The 27,131-nt window shown below is 47.6% G+C and overlaps 1 protein-coding gene across 9 annotated transcripts in view; it reads left to right on the top strand.

Annotated features, from left to right (window-relative positions):
• The window catches only part of NLRP1 (NLR family pyrin domain containing 1), a 117,485-nt gene that overhangs the window by 8,631 nt on the left and 81,723 nt on the right, over nt 1–27,131 (top strand). For 8 of the 9 annotated variants that reach the window (XM_063700555.1, XM_063700554.1, XM_055367285.2 and 5 more), the window contains exons 2-3: nt 26,053–26,260; nt 26,571–26,866. In XM_063700555.1, coding sequence (XP_063556625.1) covers nt 26,053–26,260; nt 26,571–26,866 — 504 coding nt within the window. Of the gene's footprint in view, nt 1–26,046; nt 26,867–27,131 lie in introns of those variants that run through there. The other variant, XM_063700556.1, reaches the window with a different exon arrangement.

The raw sequence follows: 27,131 nt of genomic DNA, 5'->3' as shown, positions 1-27,131 counted from the left end.
ATTTTTCAATAAATGTCGGTCATTGTTAGCTATTCTGCCAACTCCTCATACAGTGACATTCCATAGTAAATATGCAGAATTGGCTTCTAATCCCAACTCCACCATTACCTCACCGTGAGGCTTAACGGAAGTCACTTAACCTCTCTAGGGCTTGGTTTCCTCATGTAAAAAGTGAGGACGCTGAGTGCAGTGGCTCACACCTGTAATTCCAGCATTTTGGGAGGCCGAGGGCGGTGGATTTCTTGAGCCCAGGAGTTCAAGACTAGCCTGGGAAACATAGTGAGACCTTGTCTCTATGAAAAATACAAAAATTAGCCAGGCGTGGTGGTGTGCACCTGTAGTCCCAGCTACTAGGGAGGCTGAGGCAGGAGGATTGCTTAAGCCCGGTTGCAGTAAGCTGAGATTGTGCCACTGCACTCCAGCCTTGGCGACAGAGCCAGACCCTGTCTCAAAAAAAAAAATAAATAAAACAGTGAGGACAGTGGAACTAGAATGTCAGATGTCTGGTGTAACTTTCACTTTTCCCCCTCCAAAGTCTGTGGTAGACTCACAAATAGATCAAGCCACCTTTTCCTCTGAGCCTGAACTTGAATTCGGAATTAATCTCCAGAAGGTACACCTTGTGGCCACCACTAAAATGATCTGAAGTTGGTTCATTAGATGAATGATAGTTGTATCCTGAACTAGAATTGCCTCACTTAGAGCAAGATGTAACATTGGCTATCATCCAGCTCACCCTCCTTCTTCTGAAGATGCAGGAATTTAGGTCCAGAGAAAGAAACAGCATGGCTGAGAGCACACAGCTAGTTAATGGAAGGCCATGCCCAGAATCTGGGCTGGTATTCCTTTCACACCACACAGCTGGAAAGAGAGGGCGCTGGTCGTCAAATGCAGGTCTTCCAGTTCCAGGGATGTCCTCTCCCTCTGCTCTCCCATAGACACAGAACTGGGGGAAATTATTCCACTGGGTGGAGGGAGAGGGGGCTCTTCTCATTGCTTGGTAGGAGTAGAAAGCCCTATGAAAGGCGCAGCCCTCTGTCTGCCCTCTCTACAAAACTCACCGTCTTCATTCACACTGCTTCACTCGACATCTTTTCTGTATAGTCTTTGAAACGATTATGTCAACATAGGAAAGGAAAGAGGTTAACACACTACAAAAAGGCCAGAGACAAGAGCAGATGAGAGCTCATACTGGATGGAGATCACCTGGGTTTGCATCTTGACTCCACCAGCTCTATGATGTTGGGCAAGTCACAAGTCACTTATCTCTCCGTGCCTCAGTTTCCTCACCTGCAAAGTGGAAATACTAATAGTAGTTACCTCAGAATGGTTATGAGGAGGCTGTTTAATATATATGTTAAATGTATGTAAAATATACATATAGGACTTAGAAGAGTCTCTGACACTTAGTAGAATTATATAAACATCAATTGTTACCTATTCCAGTTTTATTACCTTAGAGTTGTAGAAAATGCAGCAATTTGGAAAGCTCTGCTCTCTGCAGCCTTGCTCTCACCTGGCAGCATTCTGTCACCAACCAAATGAACCTGAAAGCCCCTCAGCCACCTCCAAGACATCACGACTTCACATACGTCATATGGACATAGGTGGTGAGAGACGCCCCTAAGGAAAAGTTCTTTTTCCATTTGATGAGAAACTAGAACTCAATTTTCAAGAAAGTCCGCATGCTTTTAGAGCTGCTTTTAGCAGAAAGGAGCCAATGAGTTGAAAGTTTCAGGGCCTTTTCTATTGGTGTGTGTGACTCATTTAGAGCAATGGTGATAAATGAGAGAAGGTCATGGGAGCTGGGGCAAGGCGGCAGGATTTGGTGGGGGGAATCGGAGCTCCATTGTTCGCAATGGATTGCTGGAGGAAATGCTGTTTGCTTGGGAGTCATTTGCAATTAACTCCACCTAGGATGAAAAATGGTGTGGGTATGAAAATGTTATACTACCCGTGTAATAATAAATCGTTAGCAGATGCTGTGGGCATGAAGATTGTTATTAGTGACTTTGGGGAGAAAAAGGTTTGTGGGAAATGTTTGATTTGAAGGGAGGACATGGTTCTTGCTCCAGCCCTGCCTGTTTGGTTGGCCACAGCACTGGGAGTTTTTAGAATGGCTTGAAAAGGAGAAAGGCGTCATGTGCAGAGGGACCTGATCTGGCTCATCCAAGCTGATGAGAGCTCTCCGTCCAGATGTGGGGGCCTGGAGCTCACCGTGCCCCTCCCGTAGGGAGACTGCATCTGGGCTTCTCGCTCTACTTTAGGTCCTGAGTCCTTGGAGTTCTGGGGCATTGCTGCTCTTGTGCATACCTGAGGGCCTCTGGCTGGAAGTGTCACACTCCAGGAAGAGCCACAATTTGGTTCAGCACAGCCATCATTTTTGGGGTGCTCTCTCTCTGCCAAATTCTCAACTCAACTCTCACCAGAGTGTTCCAAAAATTCAATCCTAAGAAGCAACAAAAATGTCTGACCCTCCCTCTCCCAAGAGTCTTCTAGGTAATCAAAGCTTGCAGCACATCCCACAAATATCTGCCTTTGCAGCCTTGTCTTGCACCCAGCATGGGCCCGGATAGTGCAAGGGTGAAGCACTCAGTGTTGGATAGCAAAGTGCTGGGTGGTGCAGTGGTTAAGTGTGGGCTTTGAGGTTAGCCCTGACCAGATTTGCCTGCAGCTTTGCCTCTTCTTAGTAGTAGTGTGGTTTTTGGCAAGTGAGCTCACCTCACTGATCCTCAGTTTTCTCACCTCTCAAATGGGCAAACAAGTAATATGTATCCTCAAGTACTTTTTTTTTTTTTCTTGAAACAGGGTCTCGTTCTTTTACCCAGACTGTAGTGCAGTGGCATGATCATACTTCACTGCAGCCTCAAACTCCTAGGCTTAAGCAATATTCCAACCTCAGCCTTCTGAGTAGCCAGGACCACAGACACATGCCACCATACCTGGCTAATTTTTTCTACCTTTTATAGAAACAGGGGGTCTCCCCATGTTTCCCAGGCTGGTCTCTAACTCCTGGCCTCAAGTGATCTTCCCGTGTTGGCCTCCCAAAGTGCTAGGATTTCAGGGCTGAGCCACAGTGCCCAGCCCCCACGTAATTTTTGAGGATTAAATAAGATATAGAAAACACTTAGTCCAGGCCAGATGCGGTGGCTCACACCTGTAATCCCAGCACTTCGGGAGGCTGAGGCAGGCAGATCACCTGAAGTCAGGAGTTCGAGACCAGCCTGACCAACATGGTGAAGCCCCATCTTCACTAAAAATACAAAATTAGCTGGGCATGGTGGCGCATGCCTGTAATCCCAGCTACTGAGGAGGCTGAGGCAGGAGAATCACTTGAACCCAGGAGGCGGAGGTTGCGGTGAGCTGAGATCGCACCATTACACTCCAGTCTGGGCAACAAGAGCAAAACTCCGTCTCAAAAAAAAAAAGAAAAGAAAACACTTAGTCCAATCCTGGGGAGTAGTAATAAGTCCTCACATGTTTTCAATGGTGACGTGTCAAACCCCTCACCGTGAGGGTTTCCATATCCAGGCTCTCCCCCTCCTGCCACCCTTCCCTTTGGTGCACTGCTTCCTCCCTGAGGCAGCCTAGCCAGCACTTCAGAGCATGAACTTTGGGCTCCACGGCCCCATCTTTAAGCCCTGGCTTCTCTACTCACTAAGTCTGCAAACACGAAGACGTGTCTTAGTTCTCCAGGCCATGGTTGTCTCGTGTGTAGAACGGGGATAATAGTGGCATATGCCACATCTGTGCTGTTAGGAGGGCTAAGTGAGACAGCGGCGGTAAACCACCGGGCACATGGGATATGCCCCTCAGTGCTGAGTCTCAGAACTCTGCTAGATGCTGTGGGCAGGAGGACTAGAGCAGGAATGAGGTCCATGCCCCAGGAGCTTGCAGTCCAGAACTCCATGCTGGCAAAGAGGCGTCTTGGTCCAGGCTCACTCTGCTCAACATTGGGGTGAGCTGGAGCCACAGATCTCTGCACTTCAGCACTCCTTTACCCCATTCCCCTCCCCCTCCTTCACTGCCATCGTCAGCCGAATCCTGTTTCCTTCACACCTGAGATCCACAGACAATTGGGCTTAAATCCACACTTTCTCACTGTGTGACGTTGACCTTGGGCATGTTGCTTAACCTCTCTGAGCCCATTTTCTCACCTGCAGCTGTAGGGACCAAATAAGATGGAGCAGGCAGCATGCCTAGTCCAAAGCCTGGCACTGTTTCCAGGTTGAACTGTTCCCTCCATCCTTACTTTTGGTCCTAAGTGCAAACTTCTCTCTCTGCCGTCTCCTCTCCAGATATATACTGTGCCCAAACACTTCTTCCGACACAGTATGCCCTGTGGCTCCTGTTGTATTGGAATCAGAGTCTTCTGCATTCCACATCTTCTCTAGAACCACTCTTTCCGTTTGCATCTTAGGGTAGAAACAGTGGCTGTCTCCCAATGTTAGCTCTCCTCACTGGGGTAGATTATTGTGTTTATGGCTCCAACTTTGTTCACTCTTTCTTTTTTTTTTTTTTGAGACAGGGTCTCACTCTGTCACACATACTGGAATGCACAGGTACAATCACAGCTCACTGCAGCCTCGACCTCCCAGGCTCAGGTGATCCTCCCACCTCGGCCTCCTTGGTAGCTAGGACTACAGGTGCCTGCCACCACACCCAGCTAGTTTTTGTATTTTTTTTTTTTTTTAGAGGTGGGATTTTGCTGTATTGCCCAGTCTGGTCTCAAACTCCTGGCCTCAAGTGATCTGCCCACCTCGGCCCCCCAAGTGCTGGGATTACAGGTGTGAGCCACCGCGCCCAGCCCTTTCTCCATCCCCTTATCTTCCCCTTACCTGATTCAGTACTTGCTGTGTGACTTGCTTCAGCCAATGGGACAATAGCAATGTGTGGCAAGAAGATACTTGGAAAGTGTTTGTGCCCTGGGGCTTGTTCTCTCTTGTGGCTCTTGGAACCCTCAGACAATCAGAGGAAGAGAGGCTCCAGTCATCCCAGCCATCTCAGCAAAGATGTCATAAACCCCACAACCCCAGCTGACCTATGAGCTGACCAAAAATGCAGGAGAGATTTAGGCCCAACAGAAGAACCATCCTGCTAAACACAGCCCAGATTGTTCACCTACAAAATCTGAACTTAATAAACAAATGATAGTTTAAGCAACTAAAATTTAGGTGGTTTGTTACACAACAAAAGCTAACAGGCCGGGCACAGTGGCTCATGCCTTAATCCTAGCACTTTGGGAGGCCAAGGTGGGCGGATCACCTGGGGTTAGGAGTTCAAGACCAGCCTGGCCAACATGGTGAAACCGTGTCTCTACTAAAATTAGAAAAATCAGCCAGACGTGGTGGCAGGAACCTATAATCCCAGCTACTTGGGAGGCTGAGGCAGGAGAATCGCTTGAACCCAAGAGGCGGGGGTTGCAGTAAGCCAAGATCATGCCACTGCACTCCAGCCTGGGTAACAGAGCAAGACTCCATCTCAAAAAACAAAAAGAAGCGAAAAAAAGCTAACTGATACACCCATGCCTACCGTGCAGCACTCAGGTGTTTTGGATGGCCTCTAATTAGTCTAATCCAATCTGGATAATCCCAATCTCCTTGCCACAGGCTCTGGGATGAATAGAATTGAGCCAGTCAGCACACGAAATCCACCAGCCACCAACTTGTTCAGGAAAGGGCATGGGATCCAATTCAAGCCAATGAAACCACAGAGAGGTTTGCTGGAAGATTCTGAGAATAAAGCTTCCTTTATTATGAAAAATCTTTCAGACAATTTCTCTTCCTCTGGATTTTATGTGTGGATGTGGAGCCAGAAACTGCTACCTCTTTTTTGCCTCCAAAAAGGAAGCAGTCTGAAGACAAAGACTAAGCAAAAAGAGAGTACAGATGAGGGAATTGCAGAAAAAAGGACACTGGAGCCTTTGGATTAAGCTAACCTAAGACCGTTGTACACATGGGCTTCACATTATATGAGCCAATAAATTTCCTTATTATTTAAACCAGTGTGAGTAAGGTTTTCTCCTATTTGCAGCCAAAGTCATCCCAATTGCTGTATCTCCTATCATAAAATGAAGAATGTCTCTTAAATGAATACACTTCCCACAATAACTTCACTCTGCAAGCGCTTCCCCCAACCTACCTTGTGACAAATTGAGGGCCCTAGTCAAGGAATGAGCACCTCACTCCCTCTGAGATAATGGATCTCTTCCCTGGGAATTTTTAAAATGTGTGTCCCAGAAGGTCAGTCTCTTTGGTGATTAAAGCTATAAGAAGTAAACCTCAGAACTGCATTGTGTCCTGCCACATGAAGAAAGTGATTCATTATGGAAACGGCAAATGAAACAAACATGTCCAAGAAGCAAGATATGGACAGAGAAAAGGACAGAGACACACACACAGAGAAAGACCTGTTGGCATTAAAATCCCTGGTTCCAATAGTTCTTGAGACCCAGTTGCTTTCCTGACTGTCCCATAGCTTGACTAATCTACCCTTCCTAGGATACTCGAAGCCAACAAATTATCCTTCTCTTGCTTAAGTGTTTTTGAGGTTGAACCATTCTGTAATTTTCAGTCTGAAGTGATCTTTAAAATGTGCTCTACACTCTATCCCTTAATATCATCCCTGATGAACTCAGCATCCAAGATGATGTCCCTCTGACATCCTGGTCTTACAGTTCTCCAGCCTCCTTAACTCCAGCAACATTCTCCTCTATATCCCTGCCCCCAGGCTAGGGACCCTGCCATAACTCTGAACTCTTCCACCTCCAATGTCTCAGACACAGCTGTGATGTCATACCCCATGCACAGATCTAGAGTCAGAAGCTCTTAAAGCTCTTGAAGGATGATTGAAGCTTAGAAATCAAACCTGCCTATTTTCGGCCAGGCATGGTGGCTCACGCCTATAATCCCAGCACTTCGGGAGGCCAAGGCGGGTGGATCACCTGAGGTCAGGAATTTGAGACCAACATGGCCAACATAGTGAAACCCCATCTCTACTAAAAATACAAAAATTAGCCCGGCATGGTGGCGTGCACCTGTAGTCCCAGCTACTCTGGAGGCTGAGGCAGGAGAATCACTTGAACCTGGGAGGAGGAGGTTGCAGTGAGCTGAGATCACACAACTGTACTCCAGCGTGGGCGATAGAGTGAGACTCATCTCCCTACAAATTCTGGACCAAGTGCTGCTCTTAGTGACACCCTGAGATCCCTTGAACCCATGCCCTACAGTCTTGTCCTCTGTAGTCAAAGACCTTGTCCTTTGACCTGTCTCTAATTCTCAGACCACTGAGCTCTGAGGGAAATTATGTGCCAGAGCTTCTCAGTCATTCAGTCCACAAACTTTGATTGAGCACCAATGATATGGAGTTCACTGGTTGATTAGAGATCAAACCCAGCCCCTGCTTTTGCCAAGCTCTCAGTCTTATGGGGGATCCATACTATATATCACACATATTATACTGTGTGAATGCTATAAACAAATAGCATTCACACAGTATATTAAGTCCTATGTTTTAAACGAGAGTATTATAATAGCCCAGTGGGGAAGTAGCCACTAGAGAAAGTGCCCTAAAGTTGGTTAACTTCTGAGTTCAATTTTGAAGAACTAGTAAGAATTTGGGCTGGACACAGTGGCTCACGCCTATAATTCCAGCACTTCTGGGAGGCCAAGGCAGGCAGATCACCGGAGGTAAGGAGTTCAAGACCAGCCTGGCCAATATGGTGAAACCCCGTCTCTACTAAAAAATACAAAAATTAGCCAGGTGTGGTGGCAGGTGCCAGTAATCCCAGTCAGGAGGCTGAGGCAGGAGAATCACTTGAACCCAGGAGGTGGAGGTTGCAGTGAGCTGAGATCGTGCCACTGCACTGCAGCCTGGGCAACAGAGGGTCTCAAAAAAAAAAAAATTTGGAGGCATAGGATACTGCAAGCAGAAAGTAAATGCAAAGTAAATTCATAATTCAACAAATATTTATTGTGAACCTACTAAGTGGCAGGCATTATTACAAACACAGAGGATTCAGTGACTCAAACTCTGCCTATTCCTGCTTTTTCCCAGACAAAACCCTAAGCTTCCCCTCACCAGTGGGTATGAAAGACCGTGGCATATGTGGAGGACTACTTAATACCCTGGTCACCTGTGAATCTTCTCCCTCACACCAGCCACCAACTGCCATTGATTCATAGACCTTTATATTGGTAACACCTCCACTGTATCCGTATTCAGTGGCATCTTGTTAATTTCAGTCAAGTCTGCCAAACTATCCATGTTTTTTAAAATACCGAATAGCCATTCAGTGTGTTTATTATCACTTCCAGGTTTGCATTACTGCAAAGTCAGTAAAGCATCTTCCTTAGCATCTTGATCATAAGATCAAGTATTATTCTGTGATGATAATACTCACAGAAGTATTAGACTAATTGTGCTTGAAATTAAATTATCATCGCACGCCAGACATGTGGTGCTGACCAAGAAGGGTTGTCTCCTCACTGACATCAAATGATCCCCTCATTCGACAACCCAAACTTTGACTATGTGCTTGACACTGTTCTAGTGACAGATAGGTAGACATAACTAACTATGCTCTTGAAGTATTTTGTATCTAGACAGACTTAACAAAGAAGGCAGCTAGTAACCCTGACAAGAGAAGGCAGGAAATATTTCCAAAAAAAAAAAAAAAGAGGTGGGGACATTTAGGCTAGCTCTTGGCAGCTGCAGAGGAGTTTGCAGGGTGGCTAAGAAGAAAGAAACATCCAAGGAGAGAAAACACGGTGTGCAAACGTGATGTTTCAGGAATCTGAGTGCCTGGGTGAGGCTGCAGCTTGGGGCGTATGGGGATTGGAAATGTGGGCAGGTACCAGACACTAAGAAGCCCCATGTCTAGTTAATTCTTTAAATCCATGTCATCCTCCATCAAGTCCACAAAGACATCTTGAGAAGCCACTCGGTTTTGTTGTGGAGCTGAGTGTGCCTGAAGTTCCAAGTAGCACCACTTCTTGATAAATAATTCAAAGCCCTGTCTTCATGAATCCACATACATCTTCTCACTCAAGGAGTCTGATTTATAGACACTTAGCTTTTGAACACAAAAGGCACTGATTCTGTTTTGTTGGGTTTTCGTTTTTGCTTTTGTTTTTTTTTAAGCAGAAGTGCTCAGGATTTACTACACTGATAGGCACGTATGGAAAATGAGCACAAGAGGAGCTGGGGGTTATTTGTATACATATATGGGAATGCTAATGCAGTCCAACTGCAGATGAACCATCCTGCTGCCTGCCTCCCAGTCTCTCCATCCCAATGGGCAGAGAGGGACAAGATGCTCTCTGTCCACCCCAGTGATTCCCTATTACAGCTCAGCCCCTCTGCGTCACAGATGGGAAAATCATCTAAAGCCATGCAGAATGCATGGAACCACTCGGAGCTCTGCACCTCGAGCTAATGAAGTTTCCGCTTCCTTGAAGCCTCTTCAGTTTCTTCCAGTCCAAAGCACATGTGGACCTCTACAGGGAGGTAGTGTGGCTGACCGGAGAGCAGGTCCTGACATGAGGGAGGTTCTGCCATGCACCAGCTGCATGATCTTAAGGAAACTACTTAATCTCTCTATGCCTCAGTTTTCTCACCTCTGAAATGGGAGTAACAATGAGTAGATGTTGTAAGGATTAAATAATGTTGGGAGTGCTCCCTAAACACACTCATCTTTAGTTCAAAATTGTGCTGAAGGGACTTTATGTCTTTTGCCGTATTTTTTTGCGGGGTTGGAGGGTTCATTTTTTGGTTTTTGTTTTTGTTTTGAGACGGAGTCTTGCTCTGTCACCCAGGCTGGAGTGCAGTGGCGCGATCTCAGCTCACTGCAACCTCTACCTCCGGGTTCAAGCAATTCTCCTGTCCCAGCCTCCTGAGTAGCTGGGATTACAGGCACACGCCACCATGCCTGACTAATTTTTTTGTATTTTTAGTAGAGACGGGGTTTCACCATGCTGGCCAGGCTGGTCTGAACTCCTGACCTCGTGAGCCGCCCACCTCAGCCTCCCAAAGTGCTGGGATTACAGGCGTGAGCCACGGCACACAGCCTTTTGTTTTCTTTTATATCATGTCTGCACATCTATGGTGTAAAGTAAGAACTTTACTTCCATCTGTATAAATATCTTCATCTTGTGTGAAGTTATTTGGATATTTCTTTAACCCAACAGCTGTAAAGTGAGTAAATCTTGTGTTCTTTAAGGTTGAGGAAACAGGTTTTCTTTTTATGCTGTTGAATTGTAAAATATGTAATCAAATTTAAAATACAAATACCCTAAAATCTTATGATCTTGCTCCAGAACTCTATCTTACAGAAATACTAGTAAGACCATGTGAGGCACAAAGTGTAACATTGGTTGTAATGGTAAAAAAAACAAAGTGGAAATAATTTAAATGTGCATTCATATCTGAATGAATAAATTATAGTATATCCCTACAAATAAAATTCTACACAACCAGTTAAAAGGTGCCATATGTACAGACTTGGAAAGAAGTCTATAACATATTGTAAAGTGAAAAAGGAAGTTGCCACACAATCTGTAGAGTGTTAATACTCATTTTGGATTTTAAAAGCCATGTTTAATAAAAATCACTAATGATTTATTAAATGCTTATTCTTTGCCAATTATTTAAATATTTTACCCTTATAGCAACCCCTTGAGATAAGTACTATTATCCCATTTTGTAGATGAAGAAACTGAGGCACTGAGAAGTTAAGTAATTTTCCCAGGGTTGTGGAGTTAGCAAGTAGTGGAGCCCAGAATCGAACCGGCCGCTGAGCCCACCCCTTCAGCTCCACGTGTCAGAAGCAAAGAAAAAGGTCTCAAACTGGAATGGGGAGGACAGTCCTTCTCCACCTCCTTTATCCACTTTCATGTTGTTTGGATTTGTTGCAATGAGCATGTAATTGAAAAATAAAAATTTTATAAAAGCACCCAACCATGTGGAATCCTTGCCTGGGATAGGAGCCAAGAGTGGGTGGAGGGACCACAGACAATTTTCCCAGCCGGGCTAAGCTCAAACCTGACGTCCACAGATCCCCAATATACACCTTACCCGTCGGCAAGGAGAGGTGTGTGGGGAAAGGCACCAGTTTGGGCCTAAGACAATCTGAGTGCAATCCCACCTTCACCACCTTCCAGCTGGGTGGGCTTTCACAAATGTCTTAACCTCTCTGAGCCCCCACTTCTCAGCTGCAAAAGACTAATGCCACCGTTACAGGCTTGCTATGAGGATTAGAGAGAATGACTTATGCACAGCAGGTGATCAGGAAGAGGAGCTTGTTGTGGCTACTGGGTCCCATCTCTGCAGTCATGGCTCCTGGGAACTTAGCATCATGTGAATAAAGACAAAGTCCGCTGGCTGACATCATCTGGGAAAACTTTCTTGTCACACAGCATTCATAACCAACTCTCAAGTCCAAACTCAATTCAGAGAAAGAGGATTTCACAATTATAAATTCAAAAGCCCAATAACTTCCCAAGTCTCCCCCTAGCTTCAAGGCTCCTCCCATTCCAAAGAACAAAAGGGATGGAAAAAGAGATTTCTGTTCCCACTTTACCCAGTGATCTAGTCTCAGCCTCTGGTGTTCCAAATCTGGTCGGGCGTTTGGAAGAAACAGTTTGCCTCGAGTCTGCCTGTCAGTGGGTCTGGGAACCACCTGGACAATCGGATGCAAGGCTGCAATACAGAAAGAACAAAGCCTTTAGACTTGGGTCCTGCCTTTAGAAACCTCAATTTGAGGGTGCTCAGCACACGGGAGACAAGAGAAGGGCTAGAAGGTGTTGTGACCCCTTTAAAGTTTATATTTCAACTTTAAAATGACTTTAATATTCTAATATTCTCCCTCCCAATATTATGCAGCATTACCTGCATTGATTGGATTATCCAGATAATGACTGGAGTCTCTACTACCCCTACTCCCAGCCCCTAACTGGGTACTGACCTCAGAGTGAAAGCACTCCCCCTTCTGAAGGCCCTTGTGAAGCCTGCGTGATGCTGTGTAATCTCCCAGGCAGCTTCGTTTATCACTATTGTACGTTCCTACAGATTCTTAGTTTAATGACACCCTTTCTGAAGCAGCAGCGATGGTGCCAAATGGCACTTGCATTTCCAGGAAAGCAGCCAAACTCATTAAGTTAATAAAGGAATTTAGCTGTATAGAGATGCCTCCTTCACATACATTCCCGAAAAACCCTCACTCTCACAACTCAGCAGCAGCAGCCGTTAAATCTCTGCCTCCACCTGCAAAGCACTGGCCCCACTGAGTCAAACCGCATCGGCCCTGCGGTCAGCTGCAGAAGACAGGGCACATCTCAGAGCCTGGCCAGCTGACTTCTCTGCCACTTCTGCTCCCAAAGCAGCTCCCCAAGGTCCCTCTCTCCATGCCAGAGTGAGCCCCATTAGGGCCCACAGATCCTGGTCAGGGATGGGACAGGCTCCCTCTGTCTGCCCGGTTGTTATAGCTGGACTGTCTGGAGTCACAGCATAGCCTGGGCTGGTAGGAAGCAGTTGTCACATGAACCATCACAAGTGCCACCTGTGTGGTCTTCTTGCCTCGGTCTTACCCTCTCTGATCACACTTCCCCGTTGCAGCCAGGGGAATCTTTCTAAACTATAAATCTCACTGTATCACTCCTCCAGCATATTGTTTCAACAGCTCCACATGACTCGCAGGAGGCCAGTCCAAACTCCTAGTAGCATCAGGCCTCCCAGGGTACCTCCACCACCACTTGCCTCTCCAGCCTCTGCTCACATCATCACCCATCCAGCTCCCAAAACACACCCAGCTCTCCCTCACTCCAGGCCTTTGGGTACCACTCTCCAGATGCTGTGATGCCTTCACCAGCCCCTCTGCTTCCTCTTCCTGCATAACTACAGTTTGTCCTTCAAGACTCCATGCAGAAATCTCTTCCTCCTGGAAGCTTTACCTGGCATCCCAAGTTTGCTTAACTCATGTGCTCCTCTTTTAAACCCCACAGCAACTGGTGTGCCCACACACCTGAGCCCATACCACACTGAATTGTGGTCATCTCCTTTATTCTCAGTCTCCACAGTTGTGGAGCACACAAAGAGCAGGCACTGTCTTTTTCACCTCTGCATTCCCACTTACCTGGCACACACAGGCACTAAATAAATGAAGCCACAGGCTCCTGTCTTGTGGAATGGGCCTCAGTGTCCTGCATGTTGAATTCCTGTCTCCTGCCATCCTATCTCCTCAATGATGTTTATAGAAATGTCCACCCTTGGCTGGGCACGGTGGCTCAAACCTGTAATCCTAGCACTTTGGGAGGTCAAGGCAGGCAGATCACAAGGTCAGGAGTTTGAGACCAGCCTGGCCAACATGGTGAAAGGAAAAGAAATGTCCACCGTTTTTCTAGTGCCCAGATCTCTCTTCCTTGCTCTCAGCTTTTTCTCTTCTCCTCTATCATACATACTTGTCAAACTGAAGCTTTAAGTATTTTCATTTCTCCACTCTTGGGAAAGGTTTCACCTGGTCCCATCTGCTGCCTTGGAGTGACCCATCCATCTCTCCAGCCCTGGTTCCCTCACCTCAGTTCCTACATCTTTAACTCCACCAAGGGTTGGGGAGTCCCTTCACCCTCCTGCCATCCTGCAAAGGGATGTGAGAGCCACCAGGGGGTCAGCCTCTGGTCCACTCAGCCCCGGTTCTGGCTCCAGCCAGGTCCCCTAAGACACATTATCACTGCTCCATAGTGGGGGGTGGCTGCATGACAGACTCATTTCCCTTAATCGTCCTACACTGATCAATTGTTGAGTTCAGCCAAGCCTCTCAGGAAGGGTTTATATTTCCTATTGGCACCAGCTCTTGGCATAATGAATTGCTGGAGTTTACTAGCATCTGAATGTGTTTCAAACACTCTTCTTCCAAGTGTCAAGGCACAGAAGGTCATTAGCATCCTGGAAGTAGTGGCCACATGTGGGTTGTGGTCTTGCACCAAGCCTCCTATCCCACTCCGCCAGGATTCAGAATCCTCCTCCATAAGAACCAACAGAAGCATTGATTCAGCCAAGGATCCAGATCACCGAAATCTCTGAAAGGGAATCATAAGGCAAATAGCTGCAGGAGGCAACACTGGTGCTTATAAGGGCCACCAATGGCTGGCTTGCAGGAACACTGTGGCCAAGACAAGAGACCCCTATGGGTAGAACCCAGGGCAGAGGCTGGTCTAGGAACCCCAGGACTGAACCTTCAGCTGATTGATGAAAGGAGACTGTGACGATCAGGATCTAGTCGGGAAAACCAAAACCACTCTAGTATTTCCATCACAGGGAATTTGATAGGAAGGACGGGCCACAGTGAGGATAAAAAGATGAAGAAGCCACGCAGGGATGGTAAAGCCTCCCAAATATGAGCAACAGCAGGGGCTAGTTTCCCCTCCAACAGCTGCAGGACACGGGGGTGACAATATTACCAAAACCCAGAAGCCAGGGCCACCCAGCCCGAGCTAGAACCATAGCAGAGATTGCCAGGAAAAGCTGAGACCGTGGTGTGAGGGGCCATCCAGCTGGGACCTGAAACAGCTGTCCAGATGCAGCCATGGCCAGAAAATGCCCTCCCCCACCCAGAGCAGAGAGAAAAGGAGAAATGGCCTGACCTCTCCCTTCCTCTCATGCTCCAATCTCCTGCCAAACCTAGACAAACACCCATGGCAAGGGAACCTGGGAAACACAGCTTGCAGGAGAAAGACGGGGGATGGATCTAAAAGCCAGGGGCAATGACCAACCGAGGGACCACTGGAAAAACAGACACCCGTAGTTCATGTGCCCCTCTCTGTTCTCCTTCGCATTTTATAGCGTTCGGTTGCGTCCTTTCTCAGCTTCCATCCTTCTAGACTGAAGAGTTTGTCCCCACGAGGCAGTCTTCTGTGTCCATCCTATGGGCTCAAGTAATTTTACAATTCTCCAAATACTTATTATGCATCAAATATGTGCCAGGCACTCTGCTGGGCAATGGGAGGAATGGGATGCTGATAGAAATAAGCTGTCACTCTTGCTCTCAAAGTACTCGTGGTCCAGGGGACAGGGGTAACAGATAGTGCACAGCTCGCTATAACAAGAAGTAAATAATTTTTGTGTGGCCAGTGAAGGAACTGTGCCTGGGGACATGGGAGAAGTCTTCCTGCAAGAGATGACATCTGAACTGGAATAGAGGAGGAGGAGTTTATCAAGTCGGAGAAAGCCTCCCAGATAGAGGGAGCAGTCTCCCAAAGGCACCCAGTGGGTGGCAGAACGCAATGGTTCTGGAGACGCCGAGAAGGCAAGGCTGACATGGAGACCATGTGGGGAGAAAGATACAGACAAGGCCTGAAGCTTGTACCAGGGCTAAAGGACCTGGAGCACCACACAGCAGTGGGGAGTCATAGAAGGGGTTTATTGAAGGGTGTGATACGATGAGGTACGAGTTCCAGAAAGGTCTCTCTGACTACCTACATGAAGGATGTGTTGGAAGGGGTGGGATCAGAGGCAGGGAGAAAGTTTGAGAGGCAATTACAGGGTAATACATGGTAGAAATGATTATGAGCAGAGAGGATGAAGAGGAGGACCAGGGACAGGAAGTGAGCTGTCTTAGGGACAGAGCACTGTGAGGGAGGATGAGGGTTGCAGGCCCCTGATACGTGGCCTGGCATTGAGCTTTGCAGTCTCTGTGCATTCCAAGGTGGTGCTGAGGTCAAAGCTGAGCCCAGAGCCCTGAGGATGTGCAAAGAGAGAGCCTGAGCCCAGAGCCCTGAGGATGTGCCTGGTGGTGCCAGGCCTTGGGGACTGTTTTTGCTGCAGTTGTACATTGGGTACTGACATCAGAGTTCCCTGAATCATACCAGAGCAAGGTTTGAGTCATTTTCCCAAATGGCTCCCTCTATCAACCTCTTGGTTCATCTATTTTGATGGCTCTGAAATTGTATCTCTTTACCCACTGATTTCTGAGCTGGGGAGCAGAAACTTCTGTTCCCCAGAGCCTGTTTGAGAGACTGAAATCTTGGTCTTAGATTCACTCCCCTAGTTTCTCCTTTTTTCCCCCCAGTTCTTCCCTCCCTTCTCCCTATCTTAGCCTCGTATTATATGATAGTCTGAGATACTAAGAAGCAACATAGAAGAATCAAGAACTGGGTTTTTTTTTAGCCAATCCAGATGTGAGTAAACAAATACAAAGAAGAAATAAATGTAAACAGCAATCCTTCGTCTCCTACTCCTCAGAAAATATCAACTGAGACATTTCAGGGGGGTGAGTTTAGAGCCAGGTCCACATGTGCCATATCCTTGCACAGTCCTGCACGATGAGAAATTATGCGCCTTTTATTGAGAGCTGACTTTGTGCCGGGAATTGTGCAAGACACTGAGCACCCAGAGATGGGCAAGGCACACTCCCTGCCCCATGAATTCACGCCCTAAGCCCCTGCAGTCTGGCCCCAGCTCGCCCCTCCAGCAACCTCTCGTGCCACTTCCCACCACACATCCTTCAACCGTAGTGACATGGAAGGGACTGGGATTCAGAACTAAAAACTCCATAGACACAGATGAAGAATGAGGCATTTAACCCAAGTGGTTCTGTGCAGAGAGAACCACTCTTTTGGACCTAGCTCAGCAGGCTGTTTGGGGGCCACCACGGACACAGTAAGACTTTCAAGGAAGTACATAATTCAGTGAATACATACTAGGAACAGGTTTTGTGTAGTGTTGGCGGCAAAGCCCTGGGAGGAAGGCAAGAAAGCAAAAGACCAATCCATCGAAGGAAGTCAGGGACTGGTAAGAACCCTGGACAGCTCCACGAAGGCCAGCTCTTGTCCTAACCTTCATTCATTCCTTTGTTCAGCACATAGTGAACTTCTACTTACATATAACTAATCCACTGCATTAGGTGCCGGTTGTATGGTGGTGTGCAAAATGGACATAATCCCTGCCCTCAAAAAAGTTATAGTGTAAGAAATAGGCAAGAACACATCAAGAATCAGTGGCCTCTCCCCTGCAGCCGGAGAGCTCCCTAGTCTGGGGGAAACTGCAGATGGGCCTTGGTCTGATTGTTCCAGGCCACACCTCCTTGAAAAAGGGGACTTGGGGCCGGGCGCGGTGGCTCACGCCTGTAATCCCAGCACTTTGGGAGGCCAAGGCGGGTGGATCATGGGGTCAAGATATCGAGACCATCCTAGCCAACATGGTGAAACCCTGTTTCTACTAAAAGTACGAAAATTAGCTGGGCATGGTGGCAGGCACCTGTAGTCTCAGCTACTCGGGAGGCTGAGGCAGGAGAATCCCTTGAACCCAGGAGGCAGAGGTTGCAGTGAGCAGAGATCACGCCACTGCACTCCAGCGTGGCAACAGAACGAGACTCCTTCTCCAAAAAAAAAAAAAAAAATCTGCCCAAGATCCATTGGGCAGCAGAGCCTTGTCCTCCAGTCTAAGGAAAAATGATCATAGGCTGGGCATAGTGGCTCACACCTGTAATCCGAACACTTTGGGAAACTAAGGTGGGAGGATTGCTTGAGCCTAGGAGTTCAAGACCAGCCTGGGCAACATAATGGGATCCTGTCTCTACAAAAAAGTTTAAAAAAAATAAAAAAAGACAGGTGCGGTGGCTCGAATCTGTAGTCCCAGCTACTTGGGGGGCTGAGGTGGGAGGATCTCTTGAGTCTGGGAGGTCAAGGCTGCAGTAAGCCGTTATCACACCACTGCCACTCCAGCCTGGGTGACAGAGTAAGACCATGGCTCAAAAAAAAAAAAAGTGATCACGGTGGGAGCCTAGGAGATCCTTAAGAGTCAGGAGAGGCATCCCATTAGTTTATCTGCTATTTGCACCTCAATCAGCACTGGATTCACAGAAAGGTTCCTCCTCTTGCTCCCAGAAGCAACCTTCCAGATTGCTTTTAATGCATTCTCTCATGATTAGAAGAAGCCCTGTTTAATCAGCTGTTTAATTATCGCCACCTACTGGCCTAAATTAAATTTTGTCAAGGAAAGAGAGCCCAGAGTAATGGAGTTTAACGACCAGTTGACATCATGGATTTGTAGTTTTCTAGGGAGGCTTAGCAGGGCTGTCACAAGGGGCCTCATTAATTCTCCGCAGTAAGCCCCAGGCAGTTGCAAATTTAGCTTATTCTTAAAGGCTTCTGGAAGGGAATTCCACGCTAACCTCCCCTATCTCATTCCTACAACTTAGCATCCCTCACTGGGCAGAAGTCCTACCCCAGGGCTAATCCTAGTTCCTCCTGCTGCACTTAAAGCCCCCTTGCTTTGATTGTCATCCATGGAGCTGGATGTTCTCAGCGGCCATCATCTGACCTCTGTATTTTCTAGCTCAGAAGCCTCCATAGGGAGGGGTAGGCAACAATCCACTTGAGGTACAGATAACGTTCTGAGAGGCTCGGGCTTCCCCCATGTAATGGCCAAGGCAAGCGCGGAGCAAGCCGAAAGCAGCCTCGGGAGTGAGAGGAGGACAAGCCTATTGGAGAGGGATCTGCTGGCCGGTCACTCGGCGAGCACACCACTCAGCACATCAGTGCCATTGCGATGCATGGGAAGGAGGCTTTGGAGTCTTATAGATCTGGTTCTCATCTGCAAAATAGGGACAATAATTTTAATCTTAAAAAAATAGTTGGGAAAATGAAATGAGCTAACTCTACAAAGTGCCTGGTATGAAACAGGTCCCATTCAACAGACGTGTCATCTGCTTGTCTCCCAACTCCCACGACTGTCATTAAGAAAACTCGATTCGGGTCAGGTGCAGTGGCTCATGCCTATAAACCCAGCACTTTGGGAGGCCGAGGTGGGCGGATCACCTGAGGTCAGGAGTTCAAGACCAGCCTGGCCAACATGGTGAAACCCTGTCTCTACTAAAAATTTAAAAAATAAAAATAAAAAGTCAGCTGGATGTGGTGGTGCATGCCTGTAATCCCAGCTACTTGGGAGGCTGAGGCACAGGAATCGCTTGAACCCGGGAGGTGGAGGTTGCAGTGAGCCGAGATCGTGCCGCTGCACTCCAGCCTGGGGGACAGGGTGAGAGAAAAAAAAAAGAAAAGAAGGAAAGGAGAGGAGGGGAGGGGAGGAAAGAAAGAAAACTGGATTCAACCATTTTGTGTACTCACAGCACATATTGTTCTGGAGCGACTCAGTGAACAAATTTACATACATATAAAGATACATGATAAAATTAAAATTTTATTACCTTAGTATGTACAGCAAGCAAAATTAAAACAAGAGTAGGGAGAAAATAAGATGAAACCAGGAGTTAACATTGTAGACATATCATGTGCTTTAAGATTGAACTTGGCATGTACATTTTTAAGAGATGGGCCAAACCTCTGACTTGAAAACCTCCCAGAAGACAAATCAAAGATGCATGCGTCTAGTTGCTTGATGCCGTGGTTGAAAGACAAAAATAATGAACTCTCAAGAGAAGCATATTTCTTTTTTTTTTTTTTTTTTGAGACGGAGTCTCACTCTGTCGCCCAGGCTGGAGTGTAGTGGCGCAATCTCGGCTTACTGTAACCTCCGCCTCCCGGGTTCACGCCATTCTCCTGCCTCAACCTCCCGAGTAGCTGGGACTACAGGCACCCGCCACCATGCCCGGGTAATTTCTTTTTGTATTTTTAGTAGAGACGAGGTTTCATCATGTTAGCCAGGATGGTCTCGATCTCCTGACCTCGTGATCCGCCCACCTCGGCTTCCCAAAGTGCTGGGATTACAGGCATGAAGCACATTTCTGAACCCAAATTTTTATATATGTGTGATCTCTTCAACCCAGAAATTCCTTTCCCTAGGACTCTATCCCTTGGAGGTACTCACATGTGTGTGATAAGATACACTTGTGTACGAAGTTGGTTATCACCACGTGGCTGGTAACATGAAAATGCAAATGAAAGCCAGCTAGATTTCCATCAAATTTGACTAATCAAATAAATTATAGTAGATCCAAACTATGAAAAACTCAACAATTACAAAAGAGAAGAAAGAACGACTTAGATCCATATGTACTAACATGGAGGGATCTGCAAAATATTTTAAGAGGAAAAGAATTCACTCCTAAAAAACTTAGGTCCTATATATTTGGCACATAGAAAAGTAACTGTGTTCATGTAAAACTGTGTTTTTTTTTTCATGGAACACTGAAACATTCATGTAACATTGGTTATTCCTGGGAAGTAGATCTGATGGTGCAGAAAGTCAAAAGAACATTTTTATTTTTCCCCCTACATATTTCTGTATTATATTTTTATAATCCTAATAAATCTAAACAACAAGATGAAAATGTCATTTTAAAAGTTATGTGTAATTGGATAGTAGTATTGCATTAATGTTTTAAGCTTCCTGAATTTTATCATTGTACAGTGGCATATAAGAAAACATCCTGATTCTTAGTAGATACTGCCAAATTTCTTAGAAGTAAATGTTATGGGCCAGGTGTGATGGTTCATGCCTGTAATGCCAGCACTTCGGGATACCGAGGGGGACAGATCACCTGAGGTCAGGAGTTCGAGACCAGCCTGGCCAACATGGCAAAACCCCATCTCTACAAAAATACAAAAATTAGCCAGGCATGGTGGCAGGCACCTGTAATCCTGGCTACTAGGGAGGCTGAGGCAGGAGAAACGCTTGAACCCAGGAGGCAGAGGTTGCAGTGAGCTGACAATCGTGCCACTGCACTCCAGCCTGGGCAACAGAGCAAGACTCCATCTCAGGGAAAAAAAAAAAAAAAGAAATAAATGTTATCATATCTGCAACTTACTCCCAATAATCAGTAAACACAATTAAAAGATAAAACAATAGTAAATGTTAATAATTGGTGAATGTAGGTTAAGGTTATATGGGAGTTCACTGTACAACTCTTGACATTTTCCTGTAAGTTTGAAATGTTTTCAAAGTAAAAAGGGTCTCTGAAAAGTTATGCATGACTTCCTCCGTTTAGCATAGAGACCTGGGTGTGCCTTGCCTGGTTTCTAAGAGTACCTTATTGGTGGGTGTTTTAGGCCTATAAAGCAGGAACAAGTCATTGTTCTTTACTGAGATTTAAATGCAGTTAAGAAGATCAAATGAGAATACTCAGAGTGAGAGATGCGTTCTGTTGTAACCGATGTAAATTGACTGTGACCTTTGGCTATCGTGTGTTCTTGGAAGATGGTGATGCGGGTATGTGTATTCTTGTCCAAGTTCACAGGACATTAAAGCAGACCATGGTAGGGGCAACACCAAGTCCTAATATTTCCTTCACTTCACACTGGAGGAAAGACTAGAAGGAGGAAGAGGAGTAACAGGGAGAGGAGGAGGGCTGGATGAACTAGACTATGTTTTTTAACAAAAGATTTCACCTGTTGATGTTCAAAGCACCGTTTTATCTAAGCCTGAAACACACCAACTTGGGGGAAATGAATTGTCAAACTATTGAGATGATCTTGTTGGGTCCATAACACTGTTGGATACAGTGAGTTCCTTTTCAAAGGTTCCGCTTGTTCAATTCTCTCATTCTTTGTCCTCTATTTTCAAAGCCTAACTGTTCTGCCTCCTTGCCCCTAGTTACGGTAAACAACCTTCCAGCCGTTCCCAATCTGTAACTCACATCCATTCCCAATCTGTAACCCACATCCATTCGCAGTCTGAAACAACCCACATCTGTACCTTATTTGGCCAAAACTGCTCTTCCCGCTACTGTAGCCCCCACCCCTGCTCCATTTGAAGTAGCCAATCAGGATCAGCTTAGACTGTGCAGTCCAACTCCAGCCAATGGGGACCGGACACAGTATCAGGGACTGACTGTGTTAGGGATAAAAACCCCTTCCCTCCTTTGTTCAGTGTGCTCTTGCAGTGGCCAGAAGGGCAAGCCACACACTTCTCCAGAAGTAAATTTGCCTTGCTGAAAAAATCGTTTATTTGAGTGCTCATTTTCTTTGTGACTCCAAGCTTTTGTTTCCAACAATACCAAGCACACACCTGAAGGGACTAGATATTTCCATGTCGATCATCCTGGAAGGAGGATAATCCTGGGGCCTGTGCTAGGAGTGATGTGAATGTAGGACAGCTTATTTTCTTTCTAAGTATTAGAGCCAGAGGGTCTTGGCCTCCAAAGGGCAGAGGAGGCTGGAGAATCTTGAGGCTGGGCAATGACCTGCCTGTGTATAATGGAAAGCACCAGAGCTGCAGAGGGCTCCAGCTGGAAAAGGGATAGCAGGGATGATCCTGGACCAGAGAGGGCTCTGAGGACAGTGTGAGCCACAGCTACAGAGAGTGACGCCCTGATGTATTTACCATCCTTCATCCCTGAACCTTGGGGAAGTTCTTGCTCAAAATCATATCCTCATGTCACGGTCTCAGCTGTGCCGTGAATTGGGAAAATCTTGTCCCACATTTCAGGAATGGGCCAGAAAAGAGCCGTGCCCTAAAATGGTGGTGACAGAGAGGACACCTGGGCCCAGCAACTTCAGGAGGATAGAAATGGTGTCTGAGACCAAAGGGACGACAGCAAGGTAGTCAAGACCAGTCGATCAGAGGGGAACCGAGAACTGACTTCAGAACCCCATGAGGCAATGCCTGGGACACGCTTAGAAATAGGTGGGAGGAGAAGAATTTCAAGGAGGCTGATTTCAAGTTATCCAGATCTGGATTCAAGTCATAGTAATTTGAACCTAAAGAGAAAGCCTCACTGTACTCTGCTGGAGTATTGGCCATACAGATATTCCTCATGAGTTAAGTTTTAATTGAAAATAGCATGACTTGAATAAAAGTGAGTTTTAACGTGTTCCTAAAATGCCTCAAAGAAAGGAAACAAAGGCCCAAAGCACCAGAAACAGGGATAACTTTAAAAATTCAGGCTCAGAGAGCGCCAGTGGGTCCTCTCCACCAAACCCATGAGGCTGCTTCAATTCTCAGAAAGTACTTGAGTGCCATCTAGTGGCCAGAGTGAGTAGCTGTTTGGAAGGATAAAAAGGAAAGCATTAAAGGAAAGCGTTCAGAAGACATTCAATGTCTGTGGTATTGATTGTGCTGACATTGTGGGCCAGGCACTGATTTAGGCATAGCGGATACAACAGCGAACAAAACAAGCCAAGTCCTGTCTCCAGGGACCTAACATCCTATTGGCAGGAGGGGGTGACAGAAGGTAAACAAATAAACAAGTCTGTAACGTCAGGCAGTAATAAGTGTCATGCGGAAAAATGAAGCACGGAATGGAGGAATTCTACTTTACAGAAGGTTGGATAGCATACCTCTGAATATCTGGGGAAACCATTCCAAGACAATGGAAAGACTCGTGCAAAGGCCCTGGAGTGAGAGTATTCTTGGTGTATTCAAGGAACAGGGAAAAGACTAAGAGGATCCAGTGAGAGAGGGGGATAGGGTAGGATATAATGCCGGAGAGATATCAGGGGGTAGATCATGCAGCCCCCGGGAACCATCGGGAGGACTCTGGGAGATTTGGGGAGTTGTTGTTGTTGTTGTTGTTGTTGTTGTTGTTGTTGTGGTTTGGTTTGGTTTGGTTTGAGACTGTGTTTCGCTCTTGTCGCCCAGGCTGGAGTGCAATGGTGCAATCTCGGCTCACTGCAATCTCTGCCTCCCAGGTTCAAGCAATTCTCCTGCCTCAGCCTCCTGAAGGAATACAGCGTGCGCCACCACACCCGGATAATTCTTTTTGTATTATAATTATTAGAGATGGGATTTCACCATGTTAGCCAGGCTGGTCTTGAACTCCTGGCCTCAGGTGATCTGCCCGCCTCAGCCTCCCAAAGTGCTGAGATTACAGGCATGAGCCACTGTACCTGGCCAGATTTGGGAAGTTTTTTAATATTATGTCATAGGGACAGGGTCTTGCCATGTTTCCCAGACTGGTCTTGAACTCCTGGCCTCAAGCGATCCTCCCACCTCAGCCTCCCAAAGTGCTGGGATTACAGGCACGAGTCACCACACCTTTGGTTGGACTTTGGTTTTTACTCAGAGTGAGATGGAGTATGGGAAAGTTTTGAGCTGAGAAGTGACCTGACCTAATTTATGCTTTAAGTGGATAATTCTGGCTTCTAGACTGAGAGTAGACAGTAAAGGGGCAGCATCAGCATGGGTGGAGAACATGTGGAAGGCTAGCACAGTGATCCCAGTAAGAGACGACTGAAGGCTGGACCAGCAGCCCCAGTGGGCGTGGTGGGAAGGGTCAGGTTTCTGATCTATTTAACAGGTTGAGTGGATCTCCAGCGGCCAGTGATTTAATGAATTATGCCTGTGAAGTGAAACCTCCAAGAAAACCCCACAGTCTTGTTTGTTTGGGGTTTGGAGAGCTTCCAGGTTAGTGAAGCAGGGAGGGGCAGGGAGAGTAGGGTGCCCGGGAGGGCAAGAAAGCGCTGTGCCCCTCCCCCACCCACACCTTGACCTCGGCATCTCTTCCGTTGGGCTATTCCTGAGTCGTATCCTCCATCATGAACCGATAATAATAAATAAAGTGCTTTTCTCAGTCCTGTGAGTCATTTCAGCAAATTATTGAACCTGCCGGGGACTGTGGGAACCCTTGAATTTGTCACCAAGTCAGACAGAGATGCCAGTGGTCTGGGCACCCCATTTGCAACTGGCATCTGATATGAGGCCAGCTCTTCACTGAAACCCTAAACCTGTGGGGTTTGATGCCGACTCCAGGCAGTCAGTGTCAGAATTGCACTGTAGGACACCAGTTGGTGTCTAGAGAGTTGGCGCCAGAACTGGCTGGTGTGAGGAGGAAAAAAAGCCCACACAGCCCTCCTCCAGGCCATTCCTCCTGCTACATGGAGTCTTACGGTCCTTCACGGAGTGCTCAGAGCCTCCTGATCATCCCACTTTTAGCACAGCACTTTTCCACTTCTGGTCAATCTGATATTAGAATGTCCTACAATGTGCTTATTAGCCATTTTTTAAAACTAACATTTATAAAATTTATTTAGGCCAGGCACGGAGGCTCACACCTATAATCCCAACATTTCGGGAGGCCAAAGTGGGCGGATCACCTCGGATCAGCCTGGCTAACATGGTGAAACCCCATCTCTACTAAAAATACAAAAAAATTAGCCAGGCGTGGTGGTGAGTGACTGTAATCCCAACTGCCCAGGAAGCTGGGCTGAGGCAGGAGAATCGCTGGAACCCAGGAGGTGGAGGGAGCTTGCAGTGAGCCGAGATCTTGCCACTGCACTCCAGCCTGGGCAAGAGAGAGAGACTCTAAGACCTTTTGCTGAATTGAAGCCTCTTGGTAAACCTATGATGTCCCATTTAATAGATGGGCAAACTGAGGCTCAAAGAAATAAATCAGGCACATAAGGAGTCCTTGTCCAAGCAAGCCGTGGGTTGAAGCCTGGGCTCTGCCAGTCCAAGTGAAACCAAAGCATCTCCAGAAATTCCTGGTGGTGTGTTACATCAGCAAATGAGTAGGTAATGTCATTCCTCAACCTGAAGTCATTGGCATCTTGCAGATTCCATGAAAGAGGAAGTCTGCACCTGGCTCCCCGAGGCCTGCTTGCAGGAATGAGGAAGGGGCTGTTCTGCTTTCAGGTGGAAATGTTCACCAGCTAAGTGCTGGGCTGCCCAGAAGGCAAACAGCCCCCTGGGCCTGGGACACATGCTTTAGTGCCCCTGGTAGCATGGCAGGACATGCAGTGCAACTCAAGAAGCTCCCAAAACCATGAGAGGCTGGGAAAAATGCTCCCTGGCCCAGTTCTAATGTTTCCCAATAAGGAGCTGCCCGGGCAGACACAGGGGGCCCCACCCATCCTGAGAGGCTGGGCCTGGGCTGCAGACACAACTGCTTGGAGAGTCTGCATCCTGGCTCTGCAGACAGGCTCTAGATGATGGGCTGGCGGAGTGCCCATGTGGAGGTGCACACACCGTGTTTAGTATGGGCCTGTACCTGCTGCAGCGTCAGCTGGTCTGGGCCTGTGCTCCTGGTCCGCCTATAGATGCCATGTGGCCCATCTGAATCTGTGACTCTGAGTCTGGCCTACCCAGGCCTGGTTTGATCCTACCCCCTGGCCACGCCCCTTGTGGGTTTCCTCTGGGTGACGTTTCCTTCCTGCTCTTGTTGACTAGGCGCTGTTCTTGGTGGCTGGTGCCCCAGGGCCTGGAGAGGTCTGAAGAAACCTGGGAGCCAGCAGCCCGGGGCTCCGCTCTGGGTTCTGAAAGCCCATTCCCTGCTCTGCGGCTCCTCCCACCCCACCTCTTCTCAGCCTTGCAGCTCAAGGGTTGATCTCAGGAGTCCAGGACCCAGGAGAGGGAAGAATCTGAGGAACACAGAACAGTGAGCGTTGCCCACACCCCATCTCCCGTCACCACATCTCCCCTCACCCTCACCCTCCCTGCCTGGCCCTGGACCCCATCCCAGGACCTCCCTATCAGCTGACTTCTTCCAGTGTCTCGCAGGCCCCTCTGGGCTCCTCCCTCCCCTGGCTTTTCCTACCACTCCCCCTCTATCGGCGTCTATCTGTAGGTGCCCTGGGATTTATAAAACTGGGTTCTGAATGCTGAATAAGAGACGGTAAGAGCCAAGGCAAAGGACAGCACTGTTCTCTGCCTGCCTGATACCCTCACCACCTGTGAACATCCCCCAGACACCCCCTTAACTCCGGGACAGAGATGGCTGGCGGAGCCTGGGGCCGCCTGGCCTGTTACTTGGAGTTCCTGAAGAAGGAGGAGCTGAAGGAGTTCCAGCTTCTGCTCGCCAATAAAGCGCACTCCAGGAGCTCTTCGGGTGAGACACCCGCTCAGCCAGAGAAGACGAGTGGCATGGAGGTGGCCTCGTACCTGGTGGCTCAGTATGGGGAGCAGCGGGCCTGGGACCTAGCCCTCCATACCTGGGAGCAGATGGGGCTGAGGTCACTGTGCGCCCAAGCCCAGGAAGGGGCAGGTGAGTGGACAGAGGACCCCACTGCCCGCGGGACATCCCCTGGCCCCCACGCCTGCCCTGCCCTCTTGGGACCCCACCACTGAGCCCTCCCTGCCAGGCCTTCCTCTGAGCAGTGACATGGAACTGCCCTCTCAAAGGGGGATCCAGGCCCCAGACTACGCTGGAGCCAGGAGGCTTGCTGGGGGGCCCTTGCTGCACCTCAGAGCCCCACACCCTCTTCTATTCAAGTGCATTCCCGGTACTCGCCTGGCATTGTAGTTATGAG

Source organism: Gorilla gorilla, chromosome 19, assembly GCF_029281585.2.
Source record: "Gorilla gorilla gorilla isolate KB3781 chromosome 19, NHGRI_mGorGor1-v2.1_pri, whole genome shotgun sequence".
In the NCBI taxonomy this organism is placed as follows: Eukaryota; Metazoa; Chordata; class Mammalia; order Primates; family Hominidae; genus Gorilla; species Gorilla gorilla.
Note: the sequence above shows the minus strand (reverse complement) of the source record. Positions and strands in the feature narration are given on the sequence as shown.